Source organism: Dreissena polymorpha, chromosome 11 (assembly GCF_020536995.1).
Source record: "Dreissena polymorpha isolate Duluth1 chromosome 11, UMN_Dpol_1.0, whole genome shotgun sequence".
Classification (NCBI taxonomy): domain Eukaryota; kingdom Metazoa; phylum Mollusca; class Bivalvia; order Myida; family Dreissenidae; genus Dreissena; species Dreissena polymorpha.
This window is the reverse complement of record NC_068365.1, coordinates 77547665-77570062: the sequence shown is the minus strand read 5'-3', so window position 1 is coordinate 77570062 and position 22398 is coordinate 77547665. Positions and strand designations below refer to the sequence as shown.

The following is a 22398-nucleotide window of genomic DNA, read 5'->3' as shown; positions in this document are numbered from 1 at the left end:
GATATTATGCTGATCTTGTGTGTGTGGGTCTATTCACATGACATACAGATGGTGTGTCAGAGTTTAGGTCCTGTTCATTGATATTTGGCAAAGTTATAGGCCTTGAACTCTTAAATTCTCCAAAATACATGTAGCTGCTATGCGGCTTCAAATTGCAATAGGGGGCATTGCATTTCACAAACACAGGTCTTGTTGCAATTGTAATGAGAACTTTCATACAAATAAAGATTTTTAAGTTAAGCAATACAAACCAACAAACAAAACACACACTCCAACTATATCAAATAAATACGTAACTAGAAATGGCGCGGCAGCCGCCGACGTGTATCCCCACGCCACATGTTTGACCCAGGGGCGCCCCAGGGTTGGTAATGGGGCCATGCATAGTTGAGATTGATCGTATTGTCATAAGAGAAGTTCAGTATCAATTAGAAGTAAATTGTAGAAATGAAGAAATTATAGTAAAAGGCAATTTTGGATGGGCGTGGCCTATGTGGGCGGGTGCCCCAGGGTTGGTAATGGGGCCATACATAGTTGAGATTGACCGTATTGTCATAAGAGAGGTTCAGTACCAATTTGAAGTAAATCGGTGTAGAAATGAAGAAATTATGGTAAAAGGCAATTTTGGGTGGACAAGGCTATGTGGGCGGGGTGCCCCAGGGATGGTAATGGGGCCATGCATAGCTGAGATTGACCGCATTGTCATAAGAACGGTTCAGTATCAATTTGAAGTTAATCGGTGTAGAAATGAAGAAATTATAGTAAAACTGCAATTTTGGGTGGGCATGGCCTATGTGAGCGGAGCCCCCCAGGGTTGGTAATGGGGCCATGCATAGTTGAGATTGACCGTATTGTCATAAGAGAGGTTCGGTATCAACTTGAATCCAATCCGTGTAGAAATGAAGAAATTATGGTAAAATAACCTTAAAAAAAAGAATGAAAATCTCTGACCCGGCCCCGCCCCAACCCCCATAACTTTTGACCTAGGGGTCAGATCAAAATTCCAAATAGTGCAGGGTCGCACATATGCTCATAGCTACCATGTGTGTAAGTTTCAAGGTTCTAGTGCTTATAGTGTAGGAGGAGATAGTGGCCAGGACGGACAGACGGACGGCAGAGATAACCACAATATCCCCACGCTTTTTAAAAAGCGTGGCGATAATAATAACCGGAAATGAAAAACTGATAAATTGTTTGGATTATACTTTAAATCATTATAAGACAAAATATGTTAACAACATTTTAGCACAGACGTGACGTATACCCCCACATGCCGCATTGACACAGACTATTTTGCAAGCTGTCTTCACAAAACAAGAGAATCTAAATGGTGATTTTTAAGAACTATTATGTCATTATTATTTATGGCCATTTTGACCTTTGAACTCTTGAATTCTTTCGCATGACACGCTGTCCAATAACTGTGAACGAAATTAATGTACAGAGTCATTTTAAAATCTCACAATGAATGACATAGTTATGGCCCGGACAAGCTCATTTAAGGCCATTTTTCAATTTTGAACTCCAAGTGCGACCTTGACCTTGAAGATATCGATGTAATTTTTTCGCATGACGCATTGTCCAATGATTGTGAACAAATGTACCATGTAATTTTAAAATCTCACAATGAATGACATATTTATGGCCCGGACAAGATCATTTACGGCAATTTTTGACCTTTGAACTCACATTGTGACCTTTACCTTAGAGATATCGACGTAATTCTTTCACGCGACACACCATCCAATAATGGTGAACAAATGTGCCAAATGATTTTAAAATCTCACAATGAATGACATAACTATGGCCCTGACAAGCTCATTTATGGCCATTTTTGACCTTTGAGCTCAAAGTTTGACCTTGACCTTGGTGATATCAACGTAATTCTTTCGAGCAACACACCGGCCAATGATGCTGAAAAAAATCTGCCAAATGATTTTAAAGTCTCAAAATGAACAACATAGTTATGGCCTGGACAAGCTCATTTATGGCCATTTTTGACTTTTGAACTTAAAGTGTGACCTTGACCTTGGAGATATCAACGTAATTCTTTCGCGCGACACACTGTCCAATGATGGTGAGCAAATGTGCCAAATGATTTTAAAATCTCACAATGAATGACATAGTTATTGCCCGGACAAGCTCATTTATGGCCATTTTTGATCTTTGAACTCAAAGTGTGACCTTGACCTTGGAGATATCGACGTAATTCTCTTGCGTGACATACTGTGCAATGATGGTGAACAAATTTTCCAAATGATTTTAAAATCTCACAATAAATAATAAAGTTATGGCCCAGACATGCATTTGACCTTTCTTTGAACACAAAGTGTGACCTTGACCTTGGAGATATCGACGAAATTCTTTCGCGCGATACACCGTCCAATGATGGTGAACAAATTTGCCACATGATTTTTAAATCTCACAATAAATGATAAAGTTATGGCCCGGACATGCATTTGACCTTTGAACTCCAAGTGTGACCTTGATCTTTGAGAAGTTGACGTACTTTTGTCACACTACACACCGTCCCATGATGGTGAACAAATGTACCAAGTTATTTTAAAATCTAACGATAAATGACATAGTAATGGTCGGGACAAACTTTCGGTTTAAAACAAACTAAGAGACCCTGTGACCTAGTTTTTGACACAGCATTACCCATATTTAAACTTGACCTATACATCATCTAGATACAACTTGTGACCAAGTTTGGTGAAGATCGGATGAAAATTCGGGACAGACAGACAGACTGACCGACCGACAAAGTGACTCCTATATAGCCCCCATTACCAATGGTAATGGGGCATAAATATATAGTTAAATACATATGTTCCTCCACCTCTTAAACATCACAAGTCAATTCAATGTTAACAGTTCACAGTCAATGTTTGTTTATACATTCCTTCACATCATTGAAAGTGTGATTAATATTTATGTCTTGTTTATCATTATACTATTAATATTATCAATGAAAACGCATTTTCCAACATTATTGAACATTATTGATGTATTGTTCTTATAGTTGAAGTGATCTTTTTCTTCAAGTATCAAATTTGTACTGTCTAAAGTCTATGATCAGGAAATACAATAAGATTTTGAGTCCGTAATTTAAAAATCACGAATTTAACGATAAAAAAAGAACTTTAAATCAGAGTCGAAGGTCTTCTAACACCTTCAGATAGTACTGTACTAATCATATATTCATTTACTGCAGCTCATATCACAGTAGACTTATTTTTGTATAAAGCAACTATAAATGAAATGCTTTGCAATTATTTTACAATCCAGTTAAATGCTAAAAAGTCAATTAAAACCATGAAAGATCATTGGCCATAATAATTACTTGACAATCATCTTCATTAACCTGAACATTAATCGGCATTGTTTCATGCAGGTTTCCATGATTACCACACTGTTCAACTTCAGGCTCTTCAACGCAATCTTTGATTTCAAGATTTGCAACTGCTGCTGTACCATTATCAGAAATCTGTGATGCTTCCAAACTAGTTCCTTTACACAAACTTTCATTTTCACTAAAGTCAATCCCATAACTTGATACCTCTTCAATGAACATTGATTTACTGTTTTCTAGTGTTCCGAAATTGTTGACCGATGCCTCATTGTTTTCTCCTGAATTTGCACAACGTTCCTCAGCATTTTCCAGTGCCATGTCTCCATTGGACATATCATCATAATTGGACATTATATAAACTTGACTGGCATCTTTATTACCCTGAATAATAGTTGGAATCGTTTCATACAGGTTTCCCTCATTACCACAATGTCCAATATCAGAATCTTCAACACAATGCTTGATTTCAGAATTTACAGGTGCTGCTGTAAGACCATTTTCAAAATTCTGTGACGCTCCCAAACTAGTTCCTTTACACAAAGTTCCATTTTGAACAAAATACTTCCCATTACATGTTCCATCTTCTATTAACATTGATTTACTACTTTCTAGTGTTCCATAACTATGTATCAATGCCTCATTAATTTCTTCTGAATTTGCATATCTTTCCTCAGAATTTTCCACTGCCATGTCTTCGTTGGACATATCATCACCATTATGCACTTTAGAATTATACAAAGTAGCATCAGAATTTTTATCAAGCAAAATATATGCATTTTTTCCTCCATTCAATTTATCCCCAATATGTTCATGACTTAAAATATGCCTCGATAGAGATCTCTCGGTCAACAATTTCTTGCACACTATGCACTGATATTTGTAGTCAGGGACTTTGACCTGGGCTTTTTTCTTCTCGGTAACATGCCTGATGATGTGACGCTCTCTGATATGCTTAATCAAAAGCTTTTCCTCTTCGAAGTCCACATCCTTGCAAACCATACACTGAAAGTTGGAGCCACTACTATTTGCACTAGGTGTGCTAACCTGGCTGTTTACAGTTGGAGCACTGGCAAAGCCAAAGTTCCCGAGCCAATGAATGTTGGAATGCCTCTGGAGACTTCTTTTACCCTTAAAACTCTCGCCACAAACACTGCACACAAAGTTTTTATCATCACTGTGTGTTGTTAGGTGTGCTACAAGATGTTCACTTTGGAAAAATTTCCTGTCGCAAATAACGCATTGGTAGTCTCGTTGATCAAAATGGGTTTTCTTATGCCTTGTCATGCCTGAATACTGGACAATCTTTCCGCAAATCTCACACTTTCGTCTGGCATCCTTATACCCATGTACATTTTTTGAATGCTCTTTCAGTAAAAGCAATGTAGGAAACCCTTTGAAGCATACTGCACAGGTGAATTTCTTTTTATCCTTGGCATCTTTCTTGTTGTGGATCAATAAGTGCTTCTCAAGCGTTTCTTGTCGGACAAATTTCTTAGAACAAATTTTGCACTCAAAATTCGATTTTGACTGATGTGTAAGCATGTGCAAGTCTAACCGGTTTTGATACAAAAATTTCTGCGGACACTTGGGACATTTCATCAAATTTGTGTGACCTTTTATATGTTCATCAAGTCGAGCCTTATTTACAAAGACAACACCACAGTATTGACACTTTTCCACCAACCTGTGCGTTGTCTCATGTTGCTGTAGCGACCAAGGCGTTGGAAAGCTCGAGCTACACACAGAGCATGTGTTCTTTACATTTGAGACTGAACCGCTGTGTTGCTTGGATACGTGCCATTTCAACAAATCGGCACTTTGAAAAGGCTGGTTACAAGTTTGGCAATGGAAAGGAGCGTTCTGTGTCCCCCATTTGAAAAACACCACGGACTTGTTTACACTGTCACTTCCAATATCAACTTGGGTTTCTTGATCAGCTGACATTGCTGCAAAAGCAGGATCTCGTATGAGAAATCTAGAGAGTGATAAAATTAATCATCAGTATTAACTTGCAGAAAGCAATTCTTTGAAATTGATGTTTTATGAAGATACAAATTTATATTTGTTACGTCAATTTAATAAAATGTTACTGGATCCACATATTTGTTTATATAACTTTTGTAATTATTTTTATTTCGAAAAGCAGAATTTATTTAATTTTTCTCAAATATTTGACTGTTTTTTTTTTAGTGTTACCTTTTATATTAGCTAAGAGTGGTCACAATGCACATCTTGGATTTAGTTTCTGAAACAGAGAGAAAAATCATTATCTTTGATTGCCATGCCAAATGTATAAAAATGATTCATTTCTTTTATCTCTTGACAGTGACATATTTTATATATGTAAAATTTTCAAGTGTCGCGTCAACATGATTGGATAATTCAAGCGCCTCGGCAAAATGGATTTTAAAGTCCAGGCACCGGGGACTCGCTGTGCTAAAATCACCTGGGCAACAGCCTGATATATATTTTTTTCTGTTTCACCCCAGGAGGAGGGTTTAAACAAACGTGAAAGAGTGCATAACATGATGTGACAAACCAAGTACCAAACCTCTGGGCCTTGTCGATCAAGCAGAGATTTTTACATTTTTACTGCACACAGCAATTCTCTGCACTAAGATTACACAGTAACACACGTATTTTCTATATATAGTTTGTTGTTGGATAATTATCAACAATCTGGAGCCTACATGTGTTGGAATTAAATCAGCTGTTTAATAGTCATACAGAAAAATGACGAACACCTGTATATTGACTGATAAAAAAAGTTTAATTCTAAAATCAGTTTGATTCTCCTATGCATTCATCAATATTTGTGCAAGTGATCTGGGACCTATTCTTCATGCAGGGCTTAGTTTTCGGGCTTTTAACACAAAATTTAACGTCAATAAATTTTCTTCTAGATCATATCTAGAAGCATCATGTTTAAATAAAAGCTTCATTCCCATAAGCAGATACTTTAATTTGTATAAAAAATTCTCCCGATGCTGAATCCGTATTCTGCATAGGACCATATCATCAATATGCTAACATCTTCACCACTCAGCAGTGTTCACAATCTAGTATCATTTACTTTTGCTAGCTACGAACATTTTTTTCCCCATTTTTTCCCATAAACCACAATCATTCTTTCAACATAAGCCATAAGTTTATATTGATAGCAATTTAAGCTGAAAATCACCTATTAAGCAACAGCCTTTTAAAATGTATTTCTTTGTAGATAACGGAAGGCGTCCATGAGACTTAAGTCATTGTTATTTTTTTATTGCAGTGTTTATTATTGTGACTTGTATTTACGGATTGATGGCTTGCAGAAAATAAAAATTTTGGCAGTGAGATTTTTGTAACTACTACTGATAGTATATTTTGGCATTTTGGTCAAAATACAAATTCATATACCATCCCCTCACCATTCCTGTGAACACAACTGCAAAATGCTTGCTGCAGTAAACACAATTATTTTCTAAAAGATAAATCTCTTGGCTGCTGGTATACAGTCTATTTACTGTGTTTTTGTGCTTTCTAAACTACCGGTAAATGATACATTGGTAGTTGCAATAATCCCACTCCTAGCCACTGACAATGACGGTCATTGTATGTACGTGCTTATAAAAGCTTAAAGCATAAAAGCACTACAGCTGCGCGAGTAAGGCTCACAAAGCCATGCAGAAGAAAAGGGTTCCGGTCAACGCGTACCAGTACTCGCACAGTGGTCAACTTGTAATTTTTGGTAAACTCGCACGTGTAATCCCCCCCCCCTTTAGTTTATAAGTATAAAATCATAGAGATGATGTATTTTTTTTAGTTATCTGAATACACGGTTGTCACAATAAACGTCTCTTTCACACTTAAGGTCAGTGTATTTCAAGGGTAATATGTCTGTTTGTAAGAGCTGGTGAAAGGTGTTATATACAATGTATGTTAATTAATTGCCGAACATTATTCAATTAAAGTGACTTGGTATGTTAATTAATCAGTTTTACTTTAATGTTTGTCAAGGAGATTGGTGTAAAGTGTTGTATACTGCACACATTAATTGATTGGATTGCAAGATTCAATTTACATGTTAGTTAATTTATCTTGTAATAAAGCAGTTTTACTTTAACAAGAGCACCGCATAACGGGTGCCACGCTTGGCCATGGGTGCAGTTTTGAATAAATGAAAGCTTGTCAGAATTTTTTTTTTAAAAGGTCACAGTGACCTTGACCTTTGACCTAGTGACCCAAAACTGGGTGTGGCGTGTAAAACTCATCAAGGTGCATCTACATATGAAGTTTCAAACTTGTAGGTCCGAAGCGATTTGATTTGAGAGCCAATGTTCTAAACCTTAACAAAATGTTAAGGTTTTAGAATGACGGGGACGGCGGACGACACGGCTATGACAATACCTCGGGTTTTCTCCAAAAACGACGAGCTAATAATCATGTTAAACATGTAAAATCAACTTTGATGTGTAATAATGCCTAATGCCCATTGTGTCCATAAATTAAAAAAAAACAAGAGGGCCATGGGCCCTAAGGCGCTCACCTGAGACCCAAAGGAACTAAACTATTCTGGGAAGGTGGAGTTCAAAATAATAAAAGTACTTCATGAAACATAAATATCATCATAAGGTTTACAAGAAGAAATTCGCTCGCCCCTGGAAACCATGCTCTTCAGAGCACCGGAGCCATTTTCAAAGTAAATCAAGAAATTATAGGAACATATGTCCTCAGCATGTTTAATTAAGATTGAACTAAAATGTGACTAAAATAGAGAGTTCACAATGTTTCACTATAGCAATAAAAAGAAATCTGCAACCCACCTCAGGGCCTTGCTTTTAAACAAACTGGAACTATTTTCAGACTCACCTTGCAATGATATTTCCATTTAAAACAACAATCAACCTTATTAAAAACACGAATCTTTGATAATCACACCAAAACTACGGACCTGACTGTAACATTCATAAGCTGTGTGCCATAACAATTTGTGTTCCACTCTTATAAGTTTGAAGGTCTTTGATGTGAGTTCCCAGCTGGGGCCTATTTCGTGGACTAAGGGCTTTTAAGCTGCAAGCCTGTTACATCAAATTAACAATTCAGGCACAGTCAATAGAGAATTAATTAGTCGCTGATAAGCAGGTGGATGAATGGGATCAATGGAGAAATAAGAGTGCATTCCTGACAAGCCATGCATTCATGATTGGAGGTCAAACAGAATTCAAGTTATATACAGTTGTTTCTCACCTAAGTAATTTTCTGTGATATCAATATTACTACTTGAAATTTTGAGAATATTTAATAAAGGGTTTTAAGATGGCAAAAATATGTTTGTTGCACTTCATCCCCAACCAATCATAAACATAATAATCCTCTTCAGAAAGGAACGAAAAAAAAATGCAATTTAACTTTATATCTTATCGGCAGAATTAATATTCAGATGACTGCATGGAGATCATGAATATCATAATATGCATGAATTTCATTCAATGTGTACATCGGTAATTTCATAGTTGAGTGTACACAAGGTTACACTATAAAGCAATTTAAAGTCATGTTTTTCAACAGACCACAACCATAAAGGAACTCGGCCTAGATATCATAACAAAATATCCATAAAATCAATGTTCTGACCAAGTTTCATGATTATTGGACAAAAAAATGTGACTTCTAGAGTGTTCACACGCTTTTTTACTATACAAATATAAGGAAAAAGACCCCCCCTGGCGGCCATGTTTTTTTACCGATCCGAACCATTTTTGAACTCAATCGTCGTATCGAGGAAACAAATGTTCTGACCAAATTTCATATAGATTGGGCAAAAATGTGTCTTATAAACTGTTCACATGTTTTCACTATTATAGAGAAAACTGCCCCACCCCCTTTCAGCCATGTTTTTCAAATGCTCACGACTATTTTCAAACTCATCCAATATATCCACATAGCCAATGTTTTGACCTAATTTCATGATGATTAGGCAAAAAGTGACTTCTAGAGTGTTTACAAGCTTTTATACTAGATAAATATAAGGAAAAAGACCCCCACTAGCGGCCATGTTTTTTACTGATTCGAACCATTTTCAAACTCAACCGTCCAATCTAGGAAACAAATGTTCTGACCAAATTTCATGAAGATTGGACCAAAAATGTGACTTCGAGAGTGTTCACATGTTTTCACTACATATGCATATTGAGAAAATTGCCCCGCCCTCTGGCGGCCATGTTCATGGACAATTTTCGAACTCATCCGAGATATCAATGAAACCAATGTTTTGACTAAGTTTCATGATGATTGGGCTAAAATTGTGACTTCAAGAGTGTTAACAAGGTTTCTCTATAGCAATATAGGGAATACTGCACCGCCCCCTGGCGGCCATGTTTTTCAACGAACCAGAACCATTTTTGAACTCAACCAACATATCATTAAGACAAACATTTTGACAAATCTACATGAAGATAGGGCATCAAATTTGACTTCTACAGTGTTCACAAGGTTTTTGTTATTTTTGACCTAGTGACCTTGTTTTTGACCCAGCATGACCCAGTTTCGAACTCAGTCGAGGTATCAATGGGACAAATGTTCTGTCCAAGTTTTATGAAGATCAGACAAGAAATGTGGCCTCTAGAGTGTTCACAAGGCAAATGTTGACAACGGACGGACAATGCACGACGGACAAAAGGCGATAACAAAAGCTCACCATGAGCACGTTGTGCTCAGGTGAGCTAAAAAGAAAATTAGGTGTTGTTTGTTGCATGCAGTTATTTCATTATAGATCAAAGTTTCTGAGTTACAGTTGTAAGTATATTAATTGACTGAATTAAGCATAGTTTTCAATATCATTGTAAAGCTTTAAAGATGAAATGACATGGTTTTTAAAACCCTTAAAAACCCTTTATTTATCAAATTGAGTGCATAGAAAAACGTTTCACACCTCGCTTTCATTCTAAGACTGTATTGTTCGCAAGAACAAATATGCCAAACTTGCACATTTTTACACAGTCGGATCTACTAGCCATTGTCATTCAAACTGGTATTGGCGTAGTTTGGACCTGTGTTCATTTGCCCGCAATAACAAACCGGCATAATAGGGGTTTGGATGTGAAATTTCTCGCAACTTTTGTAAGAAAAATAAATGAAAATGGAATATGATAGTCAATATGCAGAATTTTCTGTTGAACCATCAATGTTACTATTGTATGAGAATTTAGTGATTGTCAGTCAGATTTTTCTGCATCTGAATCGGATAGCCAGGAATCGATGCTTAAGATGCCCATTGTGTAAGGAATAGGGATTGGTAAATATATTTTTCTTTTTTAATGCACATGTCGGAAACAAAACACAATTTATGTATGACTATGTTGTACGGTTCATCGACACAGAATGGATACTTGATAGAATTGTAAATGGATTAATTGAAACTTCAAATACAACTTCCGTTATAACTAGAGCTTTGTCACAGACGTGACAAATACCCCCACATGCCGCATTGAGCATTTTGCATGTCGTCTTCACAAAAAAAAGCGGACACCATGCTCAATGTTTAAAACGCACTAAGTGACCCCTTGACCTAGTTTTTGACCCAAAGGCCCATGTTCTAACTTGGCCTTAAGATCATCTCGATAAAACTTCTGACCAAGCTTCGTGAAGATCGGAAGTAAACTACTTGAATTAGAGAGCAGACACCATGCTGAATGTTAAAAAACGCACTAAAAGACCCCGTGACCTAGTTTTTGGCCTGACATGGCCTATGTTCAAACTTGTCCTAGAGATTATCTATATAAAACTTGTGACCAAGTTTGGTGAAGATCGAATGGATGAAAACTACTTGAATTAGAGAGCGGACAACATGGTGAGGTTTAAAACGCACTAAGTGACCTCGTGGCCTAGTTTTTGACCCGGCATGACCTATATTCAAGCTTGACTTAGACATCATCTTGATACAACTTCTGACCAAGTTTGGTGAAGATTGGATGAAAACTATGTGAATTAGAGAGCAAACAACATGGTGATGTTTAAAATGCACTAAGAGACCCCGTGACCTAGTTTTTGACCCGGCATGACCCACATTCGAACTTGACCTAGACATCGTCTTGATACGACTTCTGACCAAGTTTGATGAAGATCAGATGAAAACAACTTGATTTAGAGTGCGGACACTTAATACGGACCGACCGACAAGTTCACTCCTATATACCCCTTTAAACTTTGTTTGAGGGGTATAATAATGTCATAAAATTAAAATAAGGGCAGGTGTAGATAAAAGGGGCAGGGTGGTACCTTGGTGTTAGGCCCTAGTCTGAAAGCAATCTGTTTATAATACAAAGTTGATTTGATTGGGGGAGGTCGTATATTTTATAATGATCTGATACCACACTGTGACTACCATAATCAACTTGAGATATATACGCTGATAAGACACATTTCAACGCACAAATAACAATAAACTACATGACACCATCTGGAATAATACACAGCGCTGATAACTTGTGTCATTTGAGATTCATCTTTGCTGGATATTTGCGAAATTTTAAGCGAGATTATACGATTTTGTCAAATATTTATTAACTTATTATAGTTTCAGTTTCAGTTTATTAGCAATCGGCAAAATATTTGCCTTTGGCCATTTACAAATACAAAAAAACTTGGCAAAGACAATCATATAAATATATACAAATACAATTTCTATTGAACAATTTTCATAGACATATAACAAAGAACACAACATTAACATTACATTATGATCAGAGAACAGTTAGGTTTTCGAGAGCATTTTGTCTTAAACAGAGAGATTCTTTAATTTATTTGGCAAGATTATATATACATTTTTTACTTTTTGTTGACATTAATTTAATGTATTTTTGAACAGTAGGCCATGAACAATTTCCAATATATTTTGATCTTATTTATCTATACTTTGAGCAACATAAAATTATACATATATTTCAATATAAATTAAAATAAAAGTTAAGAAGAACATGCGTCAAAAAATGCGAAATAAGCCAGATATTTAATTCTGAAATCGAAAAAGGCTGTACAGTCGAATTCGCCAGCATGTACATGTATATCATGCATGTACGATGTGAATCATAATTTAGTTTTAGTGCAGATTCGTTCATACGACACACAGACACAATTCTGTTTTACGGATCATTTTAACAAATATCTTCATCACAATCGGCTCGTGGCGCTAATTTGTCTTTGCTGCATTTTATGAAATTCTTCTTCAATGTATAATTTTTCTTGCCTATTTTGTGCTTATGTAACATATTTTTATCAATATATTACAATTTAACACAAATAAAAATCGTATAATCTCGCTTTAAGAAAAATAAGAAAGCAATCATTCTTTGTGACTATACATTTAATCCACATAATTATCAATACTGAAAAATGAAAAGCTGTTTAGTGTTTATAAACTTAATACCAATAAGTATGATCCATGCACAAAACTATTAGCATATCATATTATATTGTGAATATTTCAATATGACATACCATTTCCAAATAGTGTTAGCAAACAACATTAATTGTATTAATATTATTCTAATTGCCGTTTTAAACAATGTCTGTGTCTAGTCTTGGTAGAAAACAAAAGAATGAAGCTCAACAAGTATAATGGTGTGTTTCTTAGACATTGAAAATTAAGCTCTTTTTATTTTATTTTTTTTGAAGATATATGCTGTATTTGCTATTTGTTTACACCACAGGAGGAATCTGTAGCCAGTTCAGTCATCGTCACTAAATAGGCCCAGTGTGATGGTGTAACAAATGGAAAACCTTGCTTGCATTGGACCCATTTAAACTACCTAACCAATGTCAGAGTGGTCATGAGACAGGAGGAAATCTTCTGTCCACTAAAGAATAGTGAATTTTTCAATGAAATGAACACTTAAAATATGAAAAAAAATTGTGTTATAACGTGTTGGACTTTCTTTTTTTACATTTGCATCAGAAACCGATGTTAACTGTTTACAATAAGTTAATAAGGTCTAATGGCTGAACCTTACCAAAAATTATTGTATGATCTGGGCCCTCAATCAAATTTGTCAAATTCACGGCCGAAATTCGGCCGCATTCCCCCACCTGAAAAGATTACTTTTTTCCCTTTTTGGGGGAAAAAATTCCCCCTAAATTTTTTTTTTCTTTTTTAAATAGATGTGTCTCATAATTATTATATCTCAATTCTATTTTAAGTCAATCTTGTCAAACATACTAAATAATGAAAAAAAGCAATGAATATAGTGCAAACATGTACAAATGTAATAATTTGAGAGTAAGTAAACAATCCCCAAAAAAAGGGAAACGCCGCACAAATTCCCCCTGCTTTGGGTAGCGTCATGCTTCCCCGAAAATGGAGTGAGGGCCCTGATGATGTGATGTCATACCGAGTCAAGGGAGGCAAAACAAAATGGCTGAAGCTTGACATTTACGTAAACAAAATTGACCATTAACACATTCACAAGCATTGTTTTTACTACATATTGGAATTAATGTATTTATTTTTCAAAGTTTAGAGTTAGTTATTGCTGTTGATTAATTTTTGATTAACATATTGACATTAAATTTTTAAGGTGATGTATTTACGTTAATCAAGAATTCTGTCCTAACACTGTTTAGGCCTTAAAGTTCTCGAATGCTTTGAGCTTTTATGAGTACATTTGGTAAGCAACAGAGGGTATGTAAGTAGCTTGGAGTTGAATTATTGCAAGTTCTACGTTCAACCTTCAAGCTCTCTGAGCGTGCTGAGAGAAAAAACATTTCGATTTTCGTACAGTTTCTCAACCTCTGATTGTTAAATAGCCTTTTGAGAGGAATAGAAACTAATATGAATGTAAACAAATATCATGAATGCAAACAAATATCTTTGAGAAAATATCAGGATTTAGTGACGTAAAAAATAAAATAACGCAGAGACGTTACCCTCTGTTTGAAAATATTAGAAAATATTGACTTCGACAATTCAAAGCCTTTACAACAAAGGGAGGAAACTTGTTTTGTTTTTTTAAAGACGAATCGGTCTACATGGAAAACAAAACGGACATATGGTTTTCGCCAATCTCAGGATGAAATTTCAAAAAAAAAATATTGGAATCGAATATGTAAATTCACGCATTCATGCAGTGCATAAGGGGAGGTATAAAACCCGGAACTATCCGGAAATCTTTATGGTAAAACCCGGATCCGATATAAATGGTTATAACTTCATTATTATTCGTCCGATATTAATTATAATGGTACCGTTGTAAAGAAGATCCTCTACAGATTCTAACCATATCAAAATATTTTATGGCAGGGTCGTAGTCGGCCTGTAAATCGCGGACAAAGTCGGCCTGTTTTAACGTTTTTTTTTACACACGCAAATGCCGAAAAGAAAACCCGGATCCGATATAAATGGTTATAACTTCATTATTATTCGTCCGATATTAATTATAATGGTACCGTTGTAAAGAAGATCCTCTACAGATTCTAACCATATCAAAATATTTTATGGCAGGGTCGTAGTCGGCCTGTAAATCGCGGACAAAGTCGGCCTGTTTTAACGTTTTTTTTTACACACGCAAATGCCGAAAAGAAAACCCGGATCCGATATAAATGGTTATAACTTCATTATTATTCGTCCGATATTAATTATAATGGTACCGTTGTAAAGAAGATCCTCTACAAATTCTAACCATATCAAAATATTTTATGGCAGGGTCGTAGTCGGCCTGTAAATCGCGGACAAAGTCGGCCTGTTTTAACGTTTTTTTTTACACACGCAAATGCCGAGAAGAAAACCCGGAACCGATATAAATGGTTATGACTTCATTATTATTCGTCCGATATTAATTATAATGGTACCGTTGTAAAGAAGATCCTCTACAGATTCTAACCATATCAAAATATTGTATGGCAGGGTCGTAGTCGGCCTGTAAATCGCGGACAAAGTCGGCCTGTTTTAACGGTTTTTTTTACACACGCAAATGCCGAGAAGAAAACCCGGAACCGATATAAATGGTTATAAATGCATTATTATTCGTCCGATATTAATTATAATGGTACCGTTGTAAAGAAGATCCTCTACAGATTCTAACCATATCAAAATATTGTATGGCAGGGTCGTAGTCGGCCTGTAAATCGCGGACAAAGTCGGCCTGTTTTAACGGTTTTTTTACACACGCAAATGCCGTAAAGAAAACCCGGAACCGATATAAATGGTTATAAATGCATTATTATTCGTCCGATATTAATTATAATGGTACCGTTGTAAAGAAGATCCTCTACATTTTCTAACCATATGAAAATATTTTATGGCAGGATCGTAGTCGGCCTGTAAATCGCGGACAAAGTCGGCCTGTTTTAACGGTTTTTTTTTACACACGCTAATGCCGTAAAGAAAACCCGGAACCGATATAAATGGTTATAAATGCATTATTATTCGTCCGATATTAATTATAATGGTACCGTTGTAAAGAAGATCCTCTACAGATTCTAACCATATCAAAATATTGTATGGCAGGGTCGTAGTCGGCCTGTAAATCGCGGACAAAGTCGGCCTGTTTTAACGGTTTTTTTTACACACGCAAATCTAGATGACAATATACAATATACGCACCGTGAAGAAACTAACTCACAACTTATATACAGAAAATATTTGAATTAAATCATTAAAGGCACTTCTAGCAGAAGAACCTGGAGTTCGTAAAGACTTTTATTAAAAAGTAAGGAAATGAACTTTCAATTATTACTTTAATCAGCAATTCAACAACAAACGGGCCATATTAAAGGGTTTCATGTGACCTAATGAACTGAACTGTTAGCCCAAAAACCCCGCCCAAAACAGATTGTCATCCTATTCGTTGCCATCCTTGCAACCACAATTTACCTACGAAGGTCAGATCGGGATTCGAACCCGAAACCACCCATTAGCCATCTAAATAAGATATGATTCCGGCCTGGGTTGCTCTACCAATTAAGCTATTCTGACCTTTTGAAAAATATATGGGTAAACTGCAATGCTGTTGAATAGCATGATTAACTTGCTTAGAAAAACGTTTCCAAAGAATTACATGTACATTTCATTGAAATTGTTTTATGATTTAGAACGATATATTTGCAGTTTAAAAGGTCACACGAGGCAATGTTTGAAAAGCCCACAAAAGCTTCCGTTTGTAAAATGGTGATAATTTGCCGACCGTGTAGTTCATATAAACCCTTATTTTGCACAAATCGGGAAGAAACATTTATGGATCGAAAACCAACTGCAGATAAGAGCAACATAACAGTCCTTGTAACTAAGTAACTTTTTTGTTTTAAAATCGCACAAAAGCTGCTGTTTGTAAAATAGATAAAATCACCTTATGTCTGCACTCATCTGAAGTATATATGGTTCGAATACCATCTGCGGATAAGAGCAACTAAACAGTCCGGGGCAATTGCACTTTACCGGTACGCACTATAACCCAAGCCCTTATAATTAGTGTTAAGTTGCGCAAATTTCGGAATCCATGATGGCAGCGTACCGGTAAAGTGCAATATAGCCAACATAAATAAGGAGTTAAAGCGGGACTGCACGATTTGTGTCAAATATGTTAATCAGCAATTAAACAACAAACAGGCCATATTAAACGGTTTCATGTGACTAGACGAACTGATGAACTGAACGGTTAGCCCAAAACCCCGCCGAAAACAAATTGTCACACTATCCGTTTCCAGCCTTGCAACCACAAGTTTACCTACGAAGTTCAGATCGGGATTCGAACCCGAACCCACCCATGAGCCATCTAATGATACCGGCCTGGGTTGCTCTACCAATTAAGCTATCTGACCTTTTGAAAAATATGTAGGTAAACTGCAATTCTGTATTATAGCATGAATGACTTGCTCAGCAAAAGTTTACAGTTATTCGCACATCCCTGCTCATAGCAAAACACAATTGACTAACATAAAATCTTTTTCCGTAAATTTATAAATCTTTAATCGAAACATCTTCATTCATTTTCATAAGATAATGTTTTATTAATTTTGCATTGCCTTGTAGCTTTACATTTAAATTAGGAGATTTGTGACGTATATCGTGTGTGGTCATTTCAGTGACGAAAAAAACTAGTTTAACCTCAAAATATTTAACATACAGTCCACACAGGCTAAACAGGGTCGACACTCTTCGCTGTTATGACATTTTTCGTTTAAATGAAGTCTCTTCTTAGCAAAGATACCATTAAGGCGGAAAGTGTCGTCCCTCATAAGCCTGTGCGAACTGCACAGGCTAATCTGGGACGACACTGTACGCACATGCATTATGCCCAGTTTTCTCAGAATACGACACATAGTTTAAACGCATTTTCGATAGAATTAGCGACGACATATGAACGTGGTTTGTTTTTAACAGTTAATTATTTATTCAAAGCATCATCAAATGCAAAACGTATTTAGGATTGTTTGTTTGTCATGCATTATTGTAAACTTCGATAAGATTAAAAAAAGAGCAGACATGTGTATGTGGTTAAAAAAATGTAAGATAAATTGAAAGAGAGCATAATGTGGATGTGCATTTCGTTTGACTCTCTGGATTTTAATGACAAGTCGGACGTGGCATTTTAGTTAACAGTAAAATATTTGTTAAAAATTCGAACGAGCCCAAAACGCATTTTGGATCTTGTGTTTGTCATGCATACTAGAAAACTTCCATAGGCATAAAATAACTCGCTTCTACGTGATCGCGGGTTTGTAAAAAAATGGTCAGAATGGTTAGCGTTCGAAACAAACGTTATCAATAATGGTGTGGTTTAAATTAAATTGCGAAAAAGTGACTGAAGTACAAAAATGGTTGTGCATATCATTGTAAATATACCTTTAGACTTTTTTTCGTTGTATATTCGGAGTCCAATGCAATCAATGACGATTTGTCCAGTATACTTATTGAATTATCTGTCTATTTGTAAATCCAGTATGAAATTTATCAAACCCATTTTGATACTTAAAATACTTTCAAATATATATGCATTTAAATACAAGCAAAGTTCGGATTTCAATACACATATCTATACTTAGATTCTCAAAACCATACCCATATCAGTAATTTTAGTCGAAAAACTCACCCCGTATTTTCGGCACATCCCTATATACCCGTATATAGGAAGTTATCCCCCCCCCCTTTTTCCGGGGCTGGATGTCGAAGGCATAAATTGCATTTTATTGGACGAGATAGATTAATTTGTTATAATGGAAATGACACCATAAAAGTAACTGTACTGGAGGATATCATTACATTATATCTAAATAGATATCATATTTATAAACATTAAGATATAATTGTTGTACCATAATCACATACCTTTATCTCAGTGCTTGTTCATCTCAAATTACCATGTGCAGTATGGACACAACCATTTTTCATCTTGGTTTGTCATTGTGTACCCAACACATCTTTTGTGAAACCATCTATTCATTTTGCATCTTTTATTGTCACATTCCACCATATCGCCAACTATATCAGGCAACTTACAAGCGCAAAAAATTATTAATTAAATACATTGGCGCGTTGGAACATGAATTGTAAATCAAGCTGAGTGGTATCAGTTTTTAAATCGCATAACTCGCTTAAATCTACGTTCAATATCACGCACGCTTAACAAAATTATAAAAACATCACGTGATTCATTATATTGGTTTAAAAAAGTATGTACACATATGATATGTATTGTTATATTTTGTTTTTGTTTTTAATCAACAAGAAAAAATAAAACATTGTCATATATATAGCGCTTTACCTTTGCAAAATTCTACATTACATAAAGAAGTATCGTATTTGTTAAAGTGAACATGCTTGACATATTTATAATGCATTATTACAAGTAATATAGTGCACACGGAATGTGACCTTTAACTTTATGCAATCCACATTTTTAAGCGTCGTATTGTAACAGTAGCAGACAACAGGCATCAGGTTAATAAGAATAACTGATGTATTTATAGAACGTGAATAAAATCACCAATTAACATGTTTTGAAATTACAAATAATAGTATAACATTATTCATCTATCAATAGTCATTAAAAGCTATGTTTAAAAGCAAATAATATCAAAATGTTTGCCGAAATAAACAATTGTGCTGTGTTTGTGTCACGCTCTATTGGTATTTAAGTCGGTCCATACAATCACCGAAAAGCACCGAAAGGCACTCAATTTCTCTCTCTATATATGCAATATATCGTTTCTAGCGTGTGTTAACGGGTTTAATTAGTTATTAATGGTTATATGAATGTATGTCTATACTACATTTTGCCCAAAATTGGATTAATATCGGCAATATACCGACCGAATAGCAATTCATGTCAAGACCGAAAAGCAATCAATTTCTTGTATATAAATGAAAAATTGCGTTTCTATTGTGTGAGTAACGGATTAAATGAGTTATAAATGGTTATATTTTATGCATACTTATACTACCTTTTGTTTATTATGATGTATTAATGCCCAAAATTGGATAAATATCGGCAATATACCGCCCGAAAAGCACTTCATGTGACGACCGAAAAGCACTCAATTTCTCGCTATATATATGAAAACTTGCGTTTCTATTGTGTGTAAACGGACTAAATTAGTTATAAATGGTTATATTTCATGCATATTTATACTACCTTGTGTTTATTATGATGTATTAATGCCCAAAATTGGATAAATATCGGCAATATACCGACCGAAAAGCACTTCATGTGAAGACCGAAAAGCACTCGATTTCTCGCAATATATATGCAAAAATGCGTTTCTATTGTGTGTTAATGGACTAAATTAGATAAAAATGGTTATATTTCATGCATATCTATACTACCTTGTGTTTATTATGATGTATTAATGCCCCATATTGGATAAATATCGGCAATATACCGACCGAAAAGCACTTCATGTGACGACCGAAAAGCACTCCCGCGACAGCACAGAATCACCGAAAAGCACTCAATTTCTTCATATTTTCATGAAAGTAAGCCATAAGTGCCGTTTATAATGGATTGAAAACATGTACGTATTAATTAAGTAATTAATCACTTCGTTAAATATTGATTTAAGTGTAAAGATCACGCACAAAAGTATTTTTATTTGCAACCGAAAAGCACTATCGCGCCAGCATAGAATCACCGAAAAGCACTCAATTATTCTATATATACATGAAAGTAAACTATAAGGGCCGATTTTAATGGAGTGAAAAAATGTACATATTTATTTAGTCAATAATGACTTCGTTAAATGTTGATTTAAGTATAAAAATAAAAAAGGCAGTTCTTCTTTTCATTTGCATCAAATTAAAGGTTAAAGACCGAATGTTTAAAAAAAAACTGCTATTTTATGAATATATATCAAGCACGTACACTTAACCAAAAAATACGATATTTCTTTATTTAATGTAGAATTTTGAAAAAGTAAAGCGCTTTATACATAACAATGCTTCTTTCTGGTACTTCTTGAGTAAATAAACAACAATGTACAGCATATTATATTTGTACATAATTTATAAAAAGAACTATGCGCGTCCCATTGAACGTTGAGTTAAGCGAGAGTTGAGAATTAAATTACACATTCATTGTTTCATTATTTCTTTTTTACATTGAAATGATTAAAAAATTAAGTCAGAAAACCAGCTTTGCTGCATTAAATGACCTTTAACAAAACGCCATCAGACCCGAATGAATACACGTCATTTATTCCAAGCAGGTAAATAACAAATACTATAATAAAACAGGGGAAGTCTACACTGTGTATAAGCAACCTGCTGTGGGTATCGTATCAGCTCAATACACAGGAACATGGTCATAATGGCTACTGTACTGGAAAAATTGGATTTACAGTCAAAATAACCAATTTCGTTTAAGTCTACACTGTGTATTAGCAACTTGCTGTGGTGATCTTATCAGCTCAATACACAGGAACATGGCTACTGTACGGAAAAAAATGGATTTACAGCCAAAATAACTGATTTCATTTATTGCTGAAGTGGTGTGTATTTAAATTAACAACGAGCATTGATCCACCTCACCGTTGCACATTATATTAAATTAATTAATTTAATGAACTAATTAAAGGCGGCGCTAATAAAGTGTGAAGGTGGAAATTAAGAAATAAGATATATTTTCGCATGACACTGAATACACACGATACATGGATAAAATATAAATAAGACACATTTGAATCTTTCATTTCTCCAACAAAATAGCACGTAGTCACATATATCAGATAGCTTAAAGACCAGAAAACAATATAAGTTAGACACATTTGCATCTTACATATCTTAAAAAAAACAAACATGTGAATCTAAAGCAATACATTTATTACTGACACTACCTTTTCTATATGTTGGCGGACAGCATAAGTTCAAAGAAGGAACCACAATTAAATAAGATCCATTTTCGAATGATAATGATTGTATAGCAAGAAGTCATATATTAATTCTAGCTAAACTTGCATTAGTTAAAATAATTGTGTTCATTAAGTTCACATCAATCTGTTCTGTAAAAAGAGATAGAACAGATTAAAGACGGCGCTAATAAAGTGTGAAAGTGCGCGTGCCTTTGAACGTTGAGTTAAGCGAGAGGTGCGAATGAAATTACACATAATTAAAAACTGATAATATTGTGTCACCTTGCATTGTGCTAACATCAATAACTCAAAAGTGTCTCGATGCTCGCGCAATAAATGGTTTTAATGGAACCATTAAAATCGCTATTATTAATACAAAGCACATGAACTAAAATTCATGCTGCAATTTCTATTTAAGAGTTTCACGTCAATTAGAAAAACTTAAAACATTTACATCAATTTACGTATAAGATGATAAACAGCATGAAGTGCTTTTCGGTTGGTACATTGCCGATATATTTATAACTTGCTACCAGTTGATTATAACTATATATTTTATTTGATATTTTACATGACTGTCTTAGTCCTCTAAGCCGAAATGATCCGTAAACTAAAAAAGGTTTCTTTGTGTCGTATTACTTAAACTAAATTTTGATTCACATCGTGCATCGAATCATTTCTGTCGGTCATGTCGGTTGATATTCATTATTTTTCTGGGATTGTTTTAG

At 35.0% G+C, this 22398-nt stretch overlaps 1 protein-coding gene across 2 annotated transcripts; it reads right to left on the bottom strand.

Moving 5' to 3' along the window:
* Positions 1-1924: 1924 nt before the first annotated feature.
* Positions 1925-14321, bottom strand: LOC127851331 (zinc finger protein 728-like). Of its 2 annotated transcripts, none has more exons than XM_052385037.1 (3): positions 14258-14321; positions 5552-5600; positions 1925-5301 (listed from the first exon to the last, which is right to left on the bottom strand). In XM_052385037.1, the coding sequence occupies exon 3, from the start codon at positions 5297-5299 to the stop codon at positions 3311-3313; it is 1989 nt and encodes a 662-aa protein (XP_052240997.1). In that variant the 5' UTR covers positions 5300-5301; positions 5552-5600; positions 14258-14321; the 3' UTR covers positions 1925-3310. The 2 variants fall into 2 exon arrangements, with proteins under 2 accessions (XP_052240997.1, XP_052240998.1); XM_052385038.1 differs by having other exon boundaries at positions 1925-5330; positions 14258-14317.
* Between the last annotated feature and the right edge of the window lie 8077 nt (positions 14322-22398).